Raw genomic sequence first — 19456 nt, 5'->3', positions numbered from 1 at the left:
CATACATAATATATATATACATATATTATCCTTAATATCCTAACTGATTTATTGCAGATATTTTACCTACAATTCATACTTAAATTTAACACTTACTTTTTGGCATTGGCATATGCTGACAAGCTGAGATCAACATCAACAAGTAATGGCCTATTTTTCTGAGGCTTCTGCAGCTGTTTATTCTTTTGTTTTTTCTTTTTTCCTTTTGGTGGTTCGGTTTCATTTTTTTCAACACTGATGTCACCATCAACATCGTCATCTTCCTCCTCTGATAACAAGTATGGATTTCTATTAAAAATATTCAATAGTATTTCACTAATGTCAATGACATCACTTTTTTTTCCTCAACGACATTATAGACTGTTTACAATATTTAAATAGGTGCATTTTTGGGGGGCACCTGGGTGGCACAGTCGGTTAAGTGTCTAACTCTTGGTTTTGCCTCAGGTTGTAATCTCAGGGTCATGAGACCGAGCCCCATGAGGGGCTCCAAGCTCAGCGTGGAGGCTGCTTCAGAGTCTCTCTCCTTCTCCCCCCACCCCACGGGCACTCATGCGCACGCTGGCACTCTCTCGCTCTCTAAATAAAATCTTTTAAAAAAATTAAATAACTGCATTATCTTAATGTAAATTGTTTTTTCCTGTATCTTTGAGGATAAATTTCCAAATAAAAGAGAAAAAATTTTAAATGAATACAGTGAACAATTAAACAGCAAAATAAAAACAATCATGAACTGCTTAACTAAGAATCAAACTTACCTTAGTAGCATTGTAACATGATTTGTTTGTAGTTTTAATTCTTTAATTGCATTTGCAACAGGGTCTCCTTGAGCTTGGGCTTCTTTCACAATTAACCCGATTTCCGTCCAATCTATCTGGTTGGCTAAAGCACTTCGAACAACCTGAATGGCTCTGTCAACTATTTGTAGGTTCATTTCTATGAGCTCTCCTTTAAGTTTGTCTATTTCCTTAAGAAATAAACAAAAATGTTTACTATAATGCCAGTTAAAGTTACCATCTTTTCAGTTTTTATTTTAATTCCACTTAGTTAACACACAGTGTTACATTTAAAGTTACCATTTTTGAAATCTGAAAAAGCTAAACATAATACCTGAGCCTGTTGAAGAGCTTCTAATCGGTTTTCATGATCCTTTCGGACGTTATCTAATTTCTTCAATGCTTGTTTTTCCTTTTGTAGACAAAACGGATTTTTAAAAACTTCGATTTCTCATGCCTCTTACACTTTTTCTCTTTCGTCCTGAAACTCACTATCCCACCTCCACTTCAGGCCCCTCAATGTTGTCACCTTGCTAGCTAAGGTTCCCATACTCCACCTCTCAGGTCTATCCTACCCCAAAGTGCTTCATGCTCTCAAACTACCTCTCCCAACTACCTACCTCCCATTCCCTATATAGGAAGGTATTTTGATTATAGGTTATATTGTATGTAATATGTGCCCCTAATGCCCTTGCATTATTCAAGAAGGCATAATTCAAGACACTGTCTTCCTATCACATAAAAGTAATGTTTTGGGGAAATGCATTCTTAACGAACATAAATTACCAAAATAGCTTCTTTTTATTTTATTGCTGCTTTTAATTTTCTCATCATCATTTCTACAGAGTACTCTTTTTCCTAAATTAATGCCACAAAGGCTCATGGTAGTTAATTTACCTTCTATAAAGCATTTTATCATGTATCATTTACCTTTCAAGGTTATTGATTTGGAACAAATTTTCTAACACTAGTAATAGCATCACTAATTAATGAATGTTTGAATGCTGGATGTAATGTTTAAAAAATCTGAATTATAAGAATGGTGGCTATAAATAAATAAAATCTTAAGAAAAAAATTTTAATAAAAGGGGACGCCTGGGTGGCTTGGTCGGTTAAGTATCTGCCTTCGGCTCAGGTCATAATATCAGGGTCCTGGGATCGAGTTCCGCATTGGGCCTCTTCTCAGCAGGGAGTTTGCTTCTCCCTCTCCCTCTGCCCCTCCCTCTGCTTATGCTCTCATGCTCTGATAAATAAAATCTTAAAATTAAAAAAAAAAAAGAACAGGGGCGCCTGTGTGGCTCAGTTGTTAAGCATCTGCCTTCAGCTCAGGTTATGATCCCGGGGTCCTGGGATCGAGCCCCGCATCGGGCTCCCTGCTCAGCGGGAAGCCTGCTTCTCCCTCTCCCACTGCCCCTGCTTGTGTTCCCTCTCTCGTTGTGTCTGTCAAATAAATAAAATCTTTAAAAAAAAAAAAAAAGAACAGTGACTATTAAAAGAACACAGTGATCACTAAAATAATTCATGGATATTCTGATGCACATAAAAACATGCCATTCAATGTGCCCACGAAATATGGTTACTAGTTCATGTGCTGCCACCATGTGGCAGTCACACTACTTAATTCATTCAACCCACATGCTTTGACATTGTGCTGTTAATTTTTTTTTTTTTTTTAAGATTTTATTTATTTGACAGAGAGATACACAGCAAGAGAGGGAACACAAGCAGGGGGAGTGGGAGAGGGAGAAGCAGGCCTCCCGCCGAGCAGGGAGCCCGATGCGGGGCTCAATCGTAGGACCCTGGGATCATGACCTGAGCTGAAGGCAGATGCTTAACGACTGAGCCACCCAGGTGCCCCTGTGCTGTTAATTTTTTATAACAGGGGGAGGGTATAGGGATTCACATAATTCCAAATTTTTGCACACATATTTCAAGACTTTATTTATCAATATTTTTGAAAAATCAAATCAATTTCAAATCAAGAGTGTGGCCGATTTCTGAAGCTGTTCTGCAGCAATGCTCCAAAAACATGGTCAAATGTGCTAGGGAAACAGAGCATATTAAACTCTCCTGTGGAGTTAGAAAGCCCACTTAGAAATAAACAGTTTAATGATAAATATGATTATTTGTAAAGAAAGGACATTTCCCTCTCTTTTGGCCTATATAAAAATCTCCTCAGAAGAGTATTTCTTTCATAGCAAAGTTTGGGAAGCTTTGGGTTGCTGCGGTAACACAAATTATACTAGGGAATAAATAACAGGCCTCACATTCCCACTGTATTTTCCGTTTTGGAGAATATCTGACATACTGATGGAACAAATGAGGGAATGCTTTTCAACAATGAGACCTCCCCTGTACCTTTATCAATAAACCAAGGGATCAGGGCATTCCCATACTACTTCTGAAAGGCTGCCCATTCCTATTATGAAAGCATCATCACACAAAACCACACTAAGGCTAGCTGGTTTAATATAAATGTTTTCAGCAATACCATACCTGTTGTAAAGCTTTTAAATCTATTTTCTGACCTTCTATCTTGGAATAAAATTCATCCACAGCCTTAGTAAAAAAAAAAAAAAAAAAAAAAGATAGTAACTAGTTTAAAAAAAAAACCATGGTCTCTACTTCAACTTACATACATAGAATTTTAGAGTCCATTTTGTGTTATAACACTACTCAAAGAACTTGAACAGATTCCCAGTAAATGTATCATATAGCTAAACAGACAATCAAATTAAGTTAAAATCTTTGGTCCTTCATCTTGAAATAAAATGGCAACAAAAATTTCCAATAGTTTTTATTGTGACTGCATTGATCTTTAATGCCCAGATTCAGTGATCGTAAACCAAAAATATTTTCAATTTATCAATCAAAGTAAGTTGGTATTAATTTAATAACTCATATCGTGCTAACCGGTCAAAAAAACAAGAGCTGGAAAACCCACCTTGTCAAATGATTCAAATTCTATATATGGACATTGTGAATGTTGAGAAAACAAGAAAGGATGAAATTCCTCATACCTGCAAAACATATTTATTATATCATTCGAGAACATTAATAAACATCCAAAGCAAACTGACTCACGCCTACATGCTTACGTGAATATGTCTTCAGTCGGTTTATCAACTTCCAAGCTTGGTTTTATTTCTCTTTTCTGAATGATGTACCCCTACAAAAATCCAGTATTAAAACTCTCTCTCTTCATAGTTAACAAAGATTTACTTTCCATTTCTGATACAAATTTTATTAATTTAACTTATAAAATTATTCCAGTTTTAAATAATCTGCTGCATTTGTCTACTGTATCAATTCTCAAATGATGTTTCTAGGCTAAGTATTATTAAATAATACTGTTTTTTTTTCATATGGACAAGAAAAAATAAGGAAGAAAATGAAAACTAGTGATTTAATAAAGTGGTGGGATTATACATGTGCACTATGCTTTTTTCTTTCCATTTTTAGATGTTCTGCAACTTAAAACAACCAAAAGCATTTTACTTCCAGCAGAAAAAATCTTAGATTCACTTTGTTGGTAGGAAATTTTAATTTATTTAAAAAACTAGGCAGGATATTTGCACTGTATTTAGGTATAATTACTCAGAACTTTTTCTGAACTTCTGTTATAAAGTTATACTTCCAATAGGGAAGAAAAAGAAGGTATGAGATAATTCAGAGGATGTTTACCTATTAGAGTGATGTAACGGAATGGGTAGAAATCAGAGAGGGAGACAAACTAGGAGAGAAGCTTAACTATGGGAAAGCAACTGAGGGTTGCTGGAGGGAAGGTGGGTGGGGAAATGGGGTAACTGGGTCACGGGCTTTAAGAAAGGCACGTGGTATGATGAGCACTGGGTGTTATATGCAACTGACGAATTACTGAACTCTACATCTGAAACTAATGATGTTCTATATGCTGGTTAATTGAATTTAAATTAAAAAAAATTTTTTTAATATAAAAAATTGAGTGATGTAAATCACCAATTTTTTAAAAAGTGCTGGTAAATTAAAACATGCTTCTCTATCTAAAAATCAACCTAAGAGGATATATTTTCAAATCCCTCAACTTTCCTGGTATAACAATAATGACTTCACCTAATACTTCCTATAAAAGAAACAGAAGAAAAATTATAAACCCAACAGCAATTTAAAAAAACAAAAAACCCTAGAATAAGCATATTATAGATGTTGAATTTCCAAATTACAACAAAAAACTTACATGTAGTGATCCTTAATGAACTTTAAATTCTGAAAATCTAAACAAATAAAACCACAACAATATACAATAAGTATATGTGGTGCTACCTTTCCACTGAAGTTGGATGTTGTTTTCATATAGTCTTCTGCTTGCTGCAGACAAACAAGTACTTTTTCAATATCTAACAGAATAAAAATGGAAAAAAATCAAGTGTCAATTAACAACTATTAAACAACCATGTAGCAAACAGAAAAGTGCTGATGCAATAGTAAAAAATGTTCAAGAAAAGTAGATACAGTTATTTCATGTTTGTAATCAGTAGATGTAATTAAGAATATGTTTTGGCCACCTTGTGATCCCAACAGCTTTTTACTGAATCATTTTTCCCCTCATGATGGTAAAGGTATTTTGTTCATATACTAAATTTCCATATATATTTGGGCCTGTTTCTGAATTCTTTATTTTGTATTTCTTCAAAAACTTACTGTTAGGTTCTTAATATATTTTAATCTATGAAAGGGCTATTCTCCATCATTACTATTATTTTCCAGTTTTCCTGAACATTTTCACATGCTTTTATTCCACAAGAATATCATATTTGAAACAAAACACTAGAGTTGCAAAAACAATACCACCTGTTGGCATTTTGATCAGGATTGCACTACGAATTAGTATTTTAAATACTAAATCATTCACTAAAACATTTAACTTGTATTTTTAAACATAAAAACATTTACAGCATAAAAATTACTATCCCTAAAGCTTAAATTACATATAACCCCAAAATACAAACGTGAAGAATGACTTTAAAAATTTTACATGAGAATCTGCATATAAATCTGTCAAAAACCAAGTCTTCCATTTCCCTTATATTTCCTCTAATTTTTATTATCCTAATTGGCAATTTAGTTAGGTTCCTTTAAGTAATTACAAAGGCCTAATTCATCTCATAGCTACATTACAGTTCTTACAGAATTAAAATGCATGAATAATGCTATTTCTAAGAGCACTCCAACTTCCTAGTCAGAAGGTGAGTAATTCAACTCCTTCAAGCCTGTAACAGAGACTATCAAGTTTGGTAACCACTTCAAATATTTAGGGAGAGGAAGAGAGAATATTCTAAAGTTGAAAGGTAATAAGGCAGAGACTGAACTGTGAGTTACTAGGGATAAAGTGCCACATTAGAGGGGTGCCTGGGTGGCTCAGTCAATTAAGCATCCACCTCCAGCTCAGGTAATGGTCCCGGGGTCCTGGGATCAAGCCTCTCCTCAGGCTCCCTGCTCAGCGGGGAGTCTGCTTCTCCTTTTCCCTCTGCACCCCCCGCCCCCAGCTTGTGCTCTCTCTCTCATTCTGTCCCAAATAAATAAAATCTTTAAAAAGGAGAAAAGCAGGGAGCCTGGGTGGCTCAGTCAGTTAAGCATCTGCCCTCGGCTCAGGTCATGATCCCTGGGATTGAGCCCCGCATTGGGCTCCCTGCTCAGCGGGGAGCCTACTTTTCCCTCTGCTCCTCTTCCTATCTGTGCTTTCTCTCTCTCTCAAATAAATAAAATCTTAAAAAGAAAAAAAAAAAAGTAAAAGTGCCACATTAGAGTAGGAAGCCAGGAATACCATATGGATAGAACATTCACGGGTTAAATGTTTTTAAGTTTACGGCTACCTGCTCACTTTTATTATTTTCCCAGAATTAATTTTCATAGTTTTTAAAAAAGGAAATAAATGAAAATGGACAAATCTTGTAGCATGCAGGCATACCTTTACTTTCAAATTTTTCATCCACTTTGACAGTTCCAGATAATCCATTTTCTATAAGACAGTGTTCAATGAGAGCTGGTCCATAGGCTATAAAAGCAGAGGGTATCATTTTTAGTATTTTCCTATAAAATTTAACATTCAAAATATAATCCAAAATTTATATCCCAATATAAATATCTACTCAATAACAGTAGCCAGTGAAAATAACAATTTACTTATTTTGCTTTTTAAGATTTTATTATTTTACTTATTTTTGAAATGTTATTAGAAATAACAATTCAAGTACTTATAAATATTTGAGACTATAAAACAATTATAGAAGTCAGTGCATAAGTTATAGAAATTTAATGGAATTGAGCCACATATAAAGGACATAAATCAGGAATGAAAGATTGTTTTAACATCCAAAAACTAGTTAATGCAATACATCATGTTAACAGAGTAAATTTATAAAAAATCCAAACTTAACAAGTTTTATGTGTGCTATACTAACAGTTGGAAAGTTGCAGAGATAACTTTTTAATGCCTCCTAATTTCATAAGAGAATCCTGAAAACTACATTTTCTTGCAAACATTTCACTGCTCTATTTAGGATTACTCACGAAGTAATGGATTAAGAACTCTCTTCAATAGTTCACCCTTAGGTGCACTGGCTATTATTTCAGTCAATCTGTGAAAACAAAATTGACACACCTCTTACTATCTTATATTTATAGCAATATTCATATTCACAATACTTTCATACACATCAAATTGCCTGATCATCATGGTACTCTAAAGTACAAGAGGAATTAGTTCACTTTGTAGGTAAGAAAATGGGTTGTAAAAGTAATTTATCCAAGGGTAGTAGGTTCCTGAGCAGCAGACTGGGACCTGAAACCAAATTTCCTAAGAAAAATCAATACTTTCTCAACTAAGTCATATTGCTTATTGTCAATGTGCTCATACATGACAGGAAAGTGATGTTTTTATATAACAGGTAAATGTTTGTAGAACCTGGTGATAGATCTTAATACCTGGAATGGCTTTAATAAGAACTCTTAACGATGCTGTGGGCCCCTCTGGTCCCCAGATCAGCAGCATCAACATAACCTGAGAACTTGTTAGAAATGTAAATTCCTGGGGCTGCCTGGGTGGCTCAGTCGTTAAGCATCTGCCTTCATTAAGCATCTGCCTTCGGCTCAGGTCATGATCTCAGGGTCCTGGGATCGATTCAGGGTCCTGGGATCGGACTCCCTGCTCAGCGGGAAGCCTGCTTCTCCCTCTCCCACTCCCCCTGCTTGTGTTCCTTCTCTCACTGTGGCTCTCTCTGTCAAATAAATAAATAAAATCTTAAAAAAAAAGAAATGTAAATTCCTGGGCCGATTCCAGATCCACTGAATCAGACACTGGAAGCAAGGGCAGCAATCTATGTTTTATTAAGCCCTCCAGGTGAATGGGATGCATGTTACACTTTCAGAACCTCTGCTATAGCTATTAGCCAGCAAAACCTTTCAGCCAGAAGAGCACTACATTTTCTTGCAAACATTTCATCATTATAATTTTATAATTATAATCAGCACCTTATCCCACAGTACTCCCTTTTCTTGGCTAAACCACTTCCATTTGCACTCTGCCTAAGATAGACATCTGTCTTCTTACAGAATAGCTAGTAAGTCCCCTCACTTTACCAAGAAATCATAAACATCTGAAGTAACACCAGACTTAGATTAAAAAGACATATATTTGCGGGGCGCCTGGGTGGCTTAGTCGTTAAGCATCTGCCTTCAGCTCGGGTCATGATCCCGGAGTCCTGGAATCGAGCCCCGCATCGGGCTCCCTGCTCAGCGGGGAGTCTGCTTCTCCCTCTGCCCCTCACCCCACTTGTGCTGTCTCACTTTCTCTGTCCCTCTCTCAAATAAATAAATGTTTAAAAATTTAAAAAAAAGACATATATTTGCTACTTGCAAATGAGGCTTAATTGCTTATATGCACATTTATGTAGTTTAAGCAATCCAAATTTAGTTACTGTATGCAAGTAAACAAAATATTTTCTTATGTGACAGTTCATATTCTGACCTTTGACCTATTTTACCTCCTAATACATTATGAAATGAGCTTATAAACAAAACATGTTACCTTTCCAAGGTAAGCAAAGGCTCAGCAGCTCTAGCATGATCGACTGGATAGCGTTCACGAACAGCAAATTTAACATCATCTGACTCATCAGTTCGAAATCTCAGGATATTCAAAATTAGGTACTCATAATCTGTAAGGACAATGTTCCCCTGTAATAGAATAAAATATAATTTACTGCTTTTCCCAAATCATTCTTGAAACTTCTTAAAAAGTGAGGAAGATATTGCAGTCTCTTGAAAACTTAATCAATCTACAGAAATGAAGTTACAAACAAAAAACATTTAAATCACATCTAAACACTGCTCTTTGCACTTGCACAGCACAGACTGTGAAATAAGATAAGCAAATAAAGGACCCCAAGTTTGAAACATAAGGAATGTACAGCAACTTTAAACTCATTGTCTGATGGTTCTATAAAAGTCACTAATGGAAGCACAATACAGTTATCCCCCAGTTTTCAAAACTGCTTTCTTATAAAAGACCTACATTAGTACTGTTTTCACTAACTGAAAGAAATCTTTAAAGGATTTTCACTTTTATGAAAAAAAGCACTCAGTCTGTTTTGCAGTGATCTGTTACAGAGTCAGGACATACCCCAAGCAGTGAAAGGTGGCACTGCCGATTCCCTGGAACTACACTCAGCATCTCAGCAGCAAGCCATCATAGCTTTGAACTGTGAGCATCTGTGCTTTCTCTCTACTTATTTTGTGCGCCTATTAGTAAGATATGACCTAAAGTATCAGAAGAGCCTAAGAGAAGTTATTTTTTGCGTCTGGGAGTGCTCAAAAATTTTTCCATATAAATTGATGGCAACTGCTTCTTTGCTTTACACCATTTCAGCTTATAAAAGATTTCATAAGAACGGCTCTACTTTTGGATAGCAGGGGAAACCTGTAGTCAATTAACACCCTGATGACCACCAGCTGAACTAACTGCTGCCCCTGCATGAGGCAGGTCTACTGATACTGTGGCTTATTAAGAACAATTCAGAACAGACATTTTAGAGCTAAGTGAAGAGCTATTTGTCTTTTGATAGCAATAGTTACGTGGAAAATGAATAAAGACAGTTATACTCTCTATCCAAGTAATTCCACACTTGTAATATATCCTACTGTACTAACTCAATAAAACCAAAAGCTACATGCTTAAAGATATTCACTGAAGTTTATTTACAATAGAAAAAAAATGGCAACAGTCTAAATGTGAAAATTAGGGAAATTGCTGAATTATGATATATCAACATAACAAACTATTTAAAAGCTGTTAACTTATTAAGACTATGTCTTGAAAAAGTAGGAGAATGTTTATAATCTTAAGTAAAAAATAGCAAGACAAAAAAATTCTGTATTCTAGAAAGTAGAAAGCAAATATATGGGAAAATGAAAATATTAAAAAGACTTAAATATATTGTTACATAATCTTTTCAATAAAAAAGAGGAGGGAAACTTTTTTTTAAGACTTTATTTATTTGAAGGAGAGACTGCACGCGAGTGTGAGAGAGAGAGGTAGACAGAATCTGAAGCAGACTCTGCACTGAGCACAGAGCTGGACACGGGGCTCAATTCCACAACCTCGAGATCCTGACCCGAGCCAAAACTAAAGAGTCGAGCGATTAACTGACTCAGCCACTCAGGCGAAGAAGGGGGAAAACTTAATGAAAATAAAACTGCCTAAAGAATACAGCCTTCCAAATTTATTATAGACAGGGAAGACAGGAGTTGTTACAGAATTAAAATAGATAATCACAATGCCTTAGCAACTACTTAGAAGTTGGTCAGAGAAGATAGGAAGAGTAGCCCCAATCTCAGGTTGGGGAAGTGGCTTTAGTAGATGGGGCCACCATTCACCTTGATTAACCAGAAGTTACTAGGTGTTCAAAGAGTAATACCTACTCCTGAAAGTTCTGACTTCAAAGCATTCATACATTTAACATAAAAGTTAACTGGAGAAGGAAAGCTGGGAGCTCGGAAAAATGTCCATATAGTGTCTGGTTCAGGAATATGTGACTTGAAAAACACCTGGCCATAGAGCCTGGCACACAGAAGGTACTTAATAAATGTTTGTTGAATCAAAATGTGCAATTACCGAGAACATCTGGCAGATTCCAGTAAGGCAGTTACTTCCCTGGAAGTGTTTTTTCCTTAAATCAAGGTTTCCCAAACTCTTCCTTAAGATGGTCCCCCCTCCATAAAAAAAGAACTCTGTGATCAAGTAAGTTGAAAATTCTAAGTAACAAATCCTTCTCTAGGGGATATACACATCACATTATATGGACAAAATACACAAAGCCTGTCTTTTAAGAAATAAAAAATGCAAGCAAGACAGTAAACATTTACAGGACTGAAACCTAGGAGAAGAAAACTCAGAAAGATAAGTCCCACGCTTGGGGCTAATCTTCCCCTCGGATCATTTGTCTAACAGTTAAGAAGCAGCTGATGATAGGCTGAGAAGCTGAGCAAAAATTCTGATAGACTTACGGGACAACTAAGGGGAATAAAACCAGAGTTCAGAGTCCAAGTGAAAGATGAGTTGGGGAGGGAGGGATATCCTGTAGGTCCAGCTCTGAATAGAGGGTCATAAAGGCTGCATCTCAGGGGATGAGATGAATTGGAAATATACCAGCTTTTCCAGGCCCAGCTTCTATTAATTCAATTCTTGACTGGAGTGAGGTAATCTGGGATTATCTGTGCCTTTAGCCACTTGTCAAAAGCAATTATCTTCTCTAGAGGAAGACAACATCATTCCAGATCTCACAATATAACTACGTTTTTCCTACTCAACGTCGGACACACAATACAATAACCAGACATGTGAGGAGACAAGACAATGTAATTAAAATCAAAAGAAACAATAGACAATAAAAACAGACACTCAAGGGGCGCCTGGATGGCTCAGGTCATGATCCCAGGGTCCTGGGATCGAGCCCCGAATCAGGCTCCCTGCTCTGAAGGAAGCCTGCTTCTCCCTCTCCCACTCCCCCTGCTTGTGTTCCCTCTCTTGCTGTCTCTCTCTCTCTGTCAAATAACTAAAATCTTAAAAACAAAACAAAACAACAGACACTCAAAGCAATTCCAAATGACTCCAAATGATTCTTGTCTGATAGCAATAAAATTAGTGACCTGGAAGACAGGTCAAAGAAAATATGGCTGAGTTTCCCAAAACTGATGAAAAACATAAACTCAGTTCTAGAAGTGCTATGAACCCCCAAAAGATAATTACAAATAAAAACTCAACTAGGCACACCACAGCAAAACTGAAAACTGAACACGAAGAGAAAAAATTTTAAAGCATCCAGATTAAAAGGCCAGATTACCTTCAAAAGAGCCAACAATGATTTCACTAGAAACAATGGTTGACACAAGACAATATACTATTTTGGTAACTGTAAAAAGTTTATTTAATTAATAAGAGAACCAACTAGATTGTAAAACTGGTTGTAAGAGAAATGAAATAAGTGAAATATTTAGAGTGACTGAGAGAATGACTGTATAAGATTGCCAATTCAAGGCAGTTAGATAAGACCAACCTTTGGGGATATCTTTTCTCTGGACAGATATAATTTGAATCTCTACTAGATGCAATTATTTTCATTGTTATGAGGCAAGAATTATTTGTATTTCTATCAGTTTCCTACAAGTTAAAATCTACCTTTATAGAGTTGTTTTAAAAACCTAATCAATAGTAAATAGCAAATCAAAGATATACATCCTTCAAGAAAAAAATAATTCCCAGGAGTGCCTGCTAGACAGCACTCAGCAGGATACTAAAATGAGACTGTGTCCTTTTTGTCTCTTTTCAAATTTTGGATACCTTTTTTTTTACAGTCCCCTCTCATGATCATAACATCTAAAATTATTGATGACAAATATACATACACATAAGCTACTCTCACTGCATCTTGGCCTGATTTATTTATATAAGTACAGCAAGAAATGTTAATTAACATATACAAATCTCCTTATAGTCAGCAAATCTAGAGCCATAAGGTATGAAGCAATTACTAAAGCCATAATAATTACTGCTGCCTAGAGAATTCATAAGAAATCTGGGATTTTATTTTCAAAAGTTTGTTATCCCAGAGATTTAACAATTAGTATTTGCTTCTTATTCAAAGCTATGAAACCAGACCAAACAAAAACACCACTACTCATTGTGTCTGTGGTATACCTATAAATGTAGGTAAATTCCTCTTTAAAGTTACTCAAACCTACCCTTCCTTACTACCAATAGGCTAGGATCCTACATGCCACAGAATAGGTACAAAACCAGTTTCTCAGGAGGGCTTTGTGGACACTGCTTCTGCATATACAATATAACCTTTGTTCCTTAATGATGAGCTTGTTATCCTACTTAAATGAGACTTATTCTCAACTATGATACCCCAGGTTTGACCTTAGTTGCACAATCAATTTGCCTACTTATATCTTGGTAAAAGGAAGGACAAATTCTTATCAAACCTATGTAAATATACACATTGCCATTAGCAGTAAAAAAAATCTCCGTAAAAGACATTTGTTCCTAAATTCTAAGGGATCAATAAGAGCAAATTACCATTTAAAGAATGTATCACTTCAATTTGCAGAAGTACAAACTACTACAGATCAAGAGAAAGGTAAAGGGCTTTATCATATACCATAAAACAGCATAAAAATAACACCAACAAAATTCTGAAAAAAATTAACCACAATTAGATTCTCTCCAGTTTATTTAGTCCTGTCTGATTAATTCTAATCATCCTAGATCACAGGTTGGCACTCTTATTTTCATAAAAGCACCTGCTTTTAGATTAAAGTAAGTCTCATAAATTCTAATTTGGTCCCCTGATACATTTTGGCATTTGTCTAAGCAATACTGGCTCAGACGATGTGAGTCTATTATGTAAGAGCAGGGGTCAGCAAACTTTTTTACAAAGCTAACTCTGTAAAAGGCAAGACAGTAAACATTTTAGCATTTATGGCCACATATGGTCTCAGTTGCATCTTCTTTTTTTTTTTTTAAGAGCCCTTTTAAAACATAAAAAACATTCTTAAGTTCACAAGCTTTATAACAAGGGGCCACCAGCTGTAATTTATCTACTCCTGTTTAAGAGTATCTGATATATCCTTTCCAGCAAGGTTCTGAAACTGACTTCTTTGTTGAAGACCCAATATAATGACAAAATCATAGAGACAGAATACATTGGTAGTTGTCAGGAGGTTGGGACGGTGGGAGGAAGAGAGGTGGGTGGGTATTACCATAAAGAGGTATCACCAAGAAGATCTCTGTGGTAATGGAAAATTCTGGATCTTGACTGCAATAGTGGTTACATGTATCTACAAAGGTGGTAAAATGCACAGAACTAGATGCATACATTGTACCAATATCAATTTCCTGATTTTGATACTGTACTATAATTATGTAAAATATAACAACTGAGGGACACTGACCTCTTATCTTTGCAACTTCCTGTGAATCTATAATCATTTCAAAACAAAAGTTTTAAAAAAAAATTTTTAAAGTAGGTATCATGCAAATTTTAACTGACCACTACCTGAGACCACATACAAAAATCAATTTCAGATGGGCTGCAGTTGCAGTTGCCTGCAGGGGAAGGGGCAGAACGTTCCCTGCCCATGTTTTACAGTACAATAGTATTACACAAATAATTAACAATATAATGATCAATTATCCTTTATCTCGTTCCCCAAATTTAACTTACCCTATCATAGAGCTCAATGATTAAGTGATAAGCAGCTTCATCACTTCCAAATTGAAAATCTACAATCCTATCCACACCAAGCTGTTTTGCACTGACCAATCGCCGACTCTTCAAATGTTTTCGGCACTAGTGAAAAACAGAAGAAAATGTCATTTATGTAGAAGTCAATTCCTAATTGTTTGATACTGGTTTGTAAATAAGTTTCCTCTTTTCATTATCATCAAGAATAATATTTAAAAAGTAGTAAACAAAAGCTTGCAGATGATAAAGGAAAAACACTTCAGACGACTCTAACTCTGAAACAGTATTTTATACTTTTTAAAGAAGATAATGACAGATCTATAGAGAAATTTATTTTGTTGTTTATACCATTGCTAAATCCCTTTTTCTTACCCTGATGACCTCATTCAAAACCATAACCTTTTTTTTAAGCCTCTTTCTAGTCCCATCTTTTAAGTATCCCCAATTTCCTTTGTGTTCAAAATTAATTAGTTTTCACTAATCTTCCACTTCAAATACAAATTCTGAACCATGAGCTTATTGGTATTCTATTGGTATAATCCTCTACATACATCCAATTACCTTCTAGTCCCACAAATTTATTAATATAACCCAGACAATTTTTCTGGTACTGTCTCCAAAGGTTTTGATCAACCTAGCTCAAATCCAAATGTATTAACTCTCATTCCTTATCAAATCCCATTCTTCCTATCCCTAAGTCACAATGTTCTTTTCTTATTAGCAATTAAAATAAAAATTAACATTTTAAACCCAAATACAAATAGGTAAATACCTATTGCTTTAGATTATATATACCACCCTAAATAAAATTAACATTTTAAACCCAAATACAAATAGGTAAATACCTATTGCTTTAGATTATATATACCATCCTTTAGTACAGATATTTAAGCATAACATAGATCAGAAACAAGATTACTCTGTAGTGCCTAAAAAATCTTCCAATTGTTTCTAATTCTTGAATTTGAATGACCCCTTAGTCAAGCCCAGTAAAATAGAATGCTTTCAAGACAAATTCAAGACAAATTTTACAGAGAAGTTAATATAAAGTCACCTTAAAAAAAGAGAAAGAAATATACAATCATTCTTAGAATGCCAACTCTTTGATAACCAAGACTTCTTCCCCAGACCTGACAGTTCAGATTGACTAAAATTATTTTATGCACTTGTATATTCAGATAGATGTAATAAGACTTTTCAAACTTCTAACAATTTCCCCCTCCTATATTCCCCCCTCCTATATTCAATAGTTCTGATTTATGAGTGGTCTATGATGATTTTGATTTAAACAGTGGCCTACGTATAGGGCTATTTTTAAGTCCCCAGGGGAAAATCACAATCCTTCCAGAGTCCCCCAGTAGCATTTTTATTCAAGAAAAATAAAGTTAAAATGGAGATAAAAGGCATCCTTGAAATCCACACCATGGAATGGAGAAAAGGGAAGATTATTTATCATGAGTATAGATGGGCATACAGTACATATGTAGTGCTTATTTTGTTTATTTCCCTATTAGGAGCTTGGTGAAAATGACTGTCAGTGCCACAAAGCATTAACTGGCATCCCCAAATGTGAGAATGAGGAATAATCACTGTGATTTACCACAAACTGAGCATGACTATGCCATACAACAGTAGCATCTCTTTATTTTAAATCATTTATAACGTGCTTAACATTGTCTGCTCCAATGGAGAGTATCTCTCTATATGTTTAGTTTAACATGTACACCTAACTCATAAAATTCTCTTTTTAGAGTGTTTGGCTTCCTATTAGTATAGCCTGATTTGGGCATTTTTACACAATCCCAGTATCATATATCTTATCATCTGTTACATCATCTGTAAAACTAAAATAACTGTTCTTCATATCCACTGTTATATTAAACAACTTAAAATATATACTATTCATTTATTTTGAAAAGTGCTATACAAATACCAAGTGTCACCATTATTAAGGACAATTCCCAAAAGAACCATGTAGGCTTACTTTTAAGTATATTAAACTTTTAAGAGTTTGATAATTTTGTGACAGGCCTTGTGATCTGGGAAACACTTACCTAACTTGTAATCCAAAACAGATTCTAAGTTGCTGGGGATAAGATTCTTCTCTGTAAAGCCTCTAATGAAATAACACAATGCCAAAACAAATAAATTTCTGAAGGAAAGTGAGGAGGAGAGGAAGAAGGAAATTAATACATATGGAGCCCTAATATGTGTCAGGCATTGTGTTAGGTGCTTTACATGTTACTTCAATTAATCCTCACCAGTAACCCCATGAGGGAGGTATTATCCACATTTTACATTTAAAGAAACTAAGTTTCAAGAGGTTAAGTAACTTTTCTGGGTTATAAAATTATTTAGCGGCAAAATCATTAATTCAAAGTTAGGTATATTTGATTCTAATGTCTTTCCTCTGTACCACATAATCTTTCAGTATATCTGTTATGTCAACAAATGGATAGGTAACACGTCCACAAATGCAGAATCTCAGTTTTAAAAGAAAAAACAAAAGAAAGAAGTGAAAAGTAAGAAGATATGATTGGTAACATACTAATGTCATTGAGTAGTCCAACAAAATACAGATTAGTAGCTCAAAAGTGAACTGCAGAAAACTAGGAAAGGGGAGGAGGACATATCATAGAAAGCCAAGAATAATAGGATATGGATTCAGAAATTAGGGAATCATAAAAAGGTGAAAAACTGATGAAAATGAGGCTTTAGAAAAATTAACACTGGTCTAACACAATTATTTTGATAGCAAGAAGTAGACTGTAATTAAGGGACTTTAAGGAAATGTTATGAAAGCTCAAACTAGAATAGTGACTGTGGGAACAGAAAGATCTGGAGCACAATGGGGTGTGAAGAGTAACAGGGAGAAGTCAATAAACAGCTACTTTATTCATCCCAGTATCTATCAACTACTCTATTTTATCTCTACTTTATTTATAACAGTAAAGGAAAACCGAATGTTTTAAAACTTAAATCGTTAGTGACCAATCTCAGGGCCTTAAAATTTAGCTTCAAGTATAAAGTTTACCTTCATGGCAAAACTAGATGGCATCATATTCTTAGGCCACTCAAATTCTGTTGTGTGAATTCGTATGCCAGATTCAAGTAAAAGTGTAGCTTTAAAGTCTGGTCTGTAGAAGAAAAAAGTTAAATTTTTCTTTAGGGCACTTGTCAATGCTAACTCAGTAAAACAGACTAAAAGTGCAAGTAAAAAAAATTAATAATCTCATATTTAATTACCAAAGTAAAACAAGCCTGTAAAATGCTCTTACTTTTGAAGACGAATAAGATAGGTCTTATTATCCACATCATAAACATTGCTTACTCTCATTCCTATTAAGCTGCAAAGAGAAAGGAAACCTGTAACAACATTTGAAATATAAAACTTCACAAAAATTAAAGCGGCAGGCGGAAGCAGAGCCTTCGAAAGAGGGGATCCCCAACTTTAAGGATATGGAGTCAACCAGGGAGCAGAGTCTGAAGGCCATCAGGCATTCAGCCCAAAACTTAATTGTAACTTTTTATGAACAAAAGTGGTATGCCAAACCTAAGAAAACCATGCAATGCCCTGCGTCCTTGAAATGACCCAATATTTTTAAGGAAATACAGTACAATCTAATCCACTTTATTACAAAAGAAAAAAAAGATAAACGAAACCCTGGAAAAATGACAAAACTCATACAGCTGAATAGAAACCTGACTAGAATCTGTTACTTGCAGCTAAAACGCCGATATTCCCGCTCTTAGGAGTAAGGAGGAGTGTCAAAGAAATCAGGCCTCCAGTCCGGCAACCCCTGAGGCAAAAGCCTACTGGGGCATCCCGGCTTCCACCTGGTGTCCCGCGTTTTACTAAACGTTTGCTGCCAGACCCAGGCAACTCAGGCCAACAAGGCGAGAGCTCGGCGAGGGCCCAGCCAAAGCCTGACACAAGACCTGGTGAGACAGGCAACCCGCGAGAGCGGGGTGTGGGGCCCGCGGACGCTGGGGTCCCCCAGGTGTCCTGAGGGCCACGGGAAAGATGTCACGCGCTCGCCCAGCCAGGCCTAGCCAGGTCCGCAGAAGAAAAGCACTGGGGACTAAGGAAACATGAGGCTGGTCTTTCTTCCGCTTTGGGGCACTGGCCTCTGCCTTCTGCATTCCCCGCACGAGCCTGGTCACGTATCGCTCAGTACCTGGCATTCAGCTCCGCGAGTACCGCGCGGAGGTCAATGGTGCTAAAGCGAGTCTTCATGGCGAGGTCTGAGGGTCGCTACCGCAGTTTTCTCCACTGACTGCCTGACTCAACGCCGCTACTCTTATGCGCAGGCGCACTTGGCCGAAATCTACGGCCGCGCAGAAGACCCAATATTCCTTGAAGCGAAGGTGTTTGCGTCACTTTTCTGAAGATTTGGACTATCAAGTCGCCGTCAGCTGGCTTTTCGTGTGCCAAAAGAATTCGAAATAAATCCAAATTATTCTCTGAAAGTGCATTTCTTCCTGGAGAGCTGACGGACTAGTCCGGTTACCTTTCCCTCGTGTGTTTCGGGACTTAAGCAAGCCTCCCTAGTGACCCCTGCTGGTGGTAAAAATTTATGAGGCGCGTACTGGGAGGATTTCCCCTAGAAGGGCGGTAGGGCTCGGTATGCCAGAGCAACAACCCCTTTCCATTCGGTTACCTGGACCAGTAGAATTTTGAAATGCGACGACGCGGAACTGTTTCATTCGCCTTACAATTACCCTCAATGATAAAGGTGAAGCAACGTTCAGAAAGGAGTTCCTATTTTGATGCGCCCTGCTCTCAGAAGAGTGTTTTGAGATGTCTTGTGGGATTCTCATTTAACCTCGGTCTTGGCATCCCCTTGCCTCAGCGTAGTACCTGGTATACAATAGGAACTCCATAAACGCTAGGCA

General features: G+C 36.3%; 1 protein-coding gene across 4 annotated transcripts in view; it reads right to left on the bottom strand.

Annotated features, from left to right (window-relative positions):
- Positions 1 to 18869, bottom strand: part of NEMF (nuclear export mediator factor) — a 50960-nt gene extending 32091 nt beyond the window's left edge. For all 4 annotated transcript variants that reach the window (XR_004677025.1, XM_034992755.1, XM_034992756.1 and 1 more), the window contains exons 1-14: positions 18739 to 18869; positions 17839 to 17907; positions 17595 to 17697; positions 14540 to 14665; positions 8842 to 8990; positions 7326 to 7393; positions 6724 to 6810; positions 5079 to 5152; positions 3875 to 3945; positions 3721 to 3796; positions 3273 to 3335; positions 1111 to 1188; positions 759 to 967; positions 97 to 288 (exon numbers count right to left, since the gene is read on the bottom strand). Coding sequence is in view for 3 of the 4 variants with exons in the window: in XM_034992755.1 (XP_034848646.1) it covers positions 97 to 288; positions 759 to 967; positions 1111 to 1188; positions 3273 to 3335; positions 3721 to 3796; positions 3875 to 3945; positions 5079 to 5152; positions 6724 to 6810; positions 7326 to 7393; positions 8842 to 8990; positions 14540 to 14665; positions 17595 to 17697; positions 17839 to 17907; positions 18739 to 18797 (1424 nt within the window). In the remaining variant the exon portion in view is untranslated. The remainder of the gene's footprint in view (positions 1 to 96; positions 289 to 758; positions 968 to 1110; positions 1189 to 3272; positions 3336 to 3720; positions 3797 to 3874; positions 3946 to 5078; positions 5153 to 6723; positions 6811 to 7325; positions 7394 to 8841; positions 8991 to 14539; positions 14666 to 17594; positions 17698 to 17838; positions 17908 to 18738) is intronic.
- Between the last annotated feature and the right edge of the window lie 587 nt (positions 18870 to 19456).

Source organism: Mirounga leonina, unplaced genomic scaffold (genome assembly GCF_011800145.1).
Source record: "Mirounga leonina isolate KUSES-001 unplaced genomic scaffold, KU_Mleo_1.0 Mir_82, whole genome shotgun sequence".
In the NCBI taxonomy this organism is placed as follows: Eukaryota; Metazoa; Chordata; class Mammalia; order Carnivora; family Phocidae; genus Mirounga; species Mirounga leonina.
Note: the sequence above shows the minus strand (reverse complement) of the source record. Positions and strands in the feature narration are given on the sequence as shown.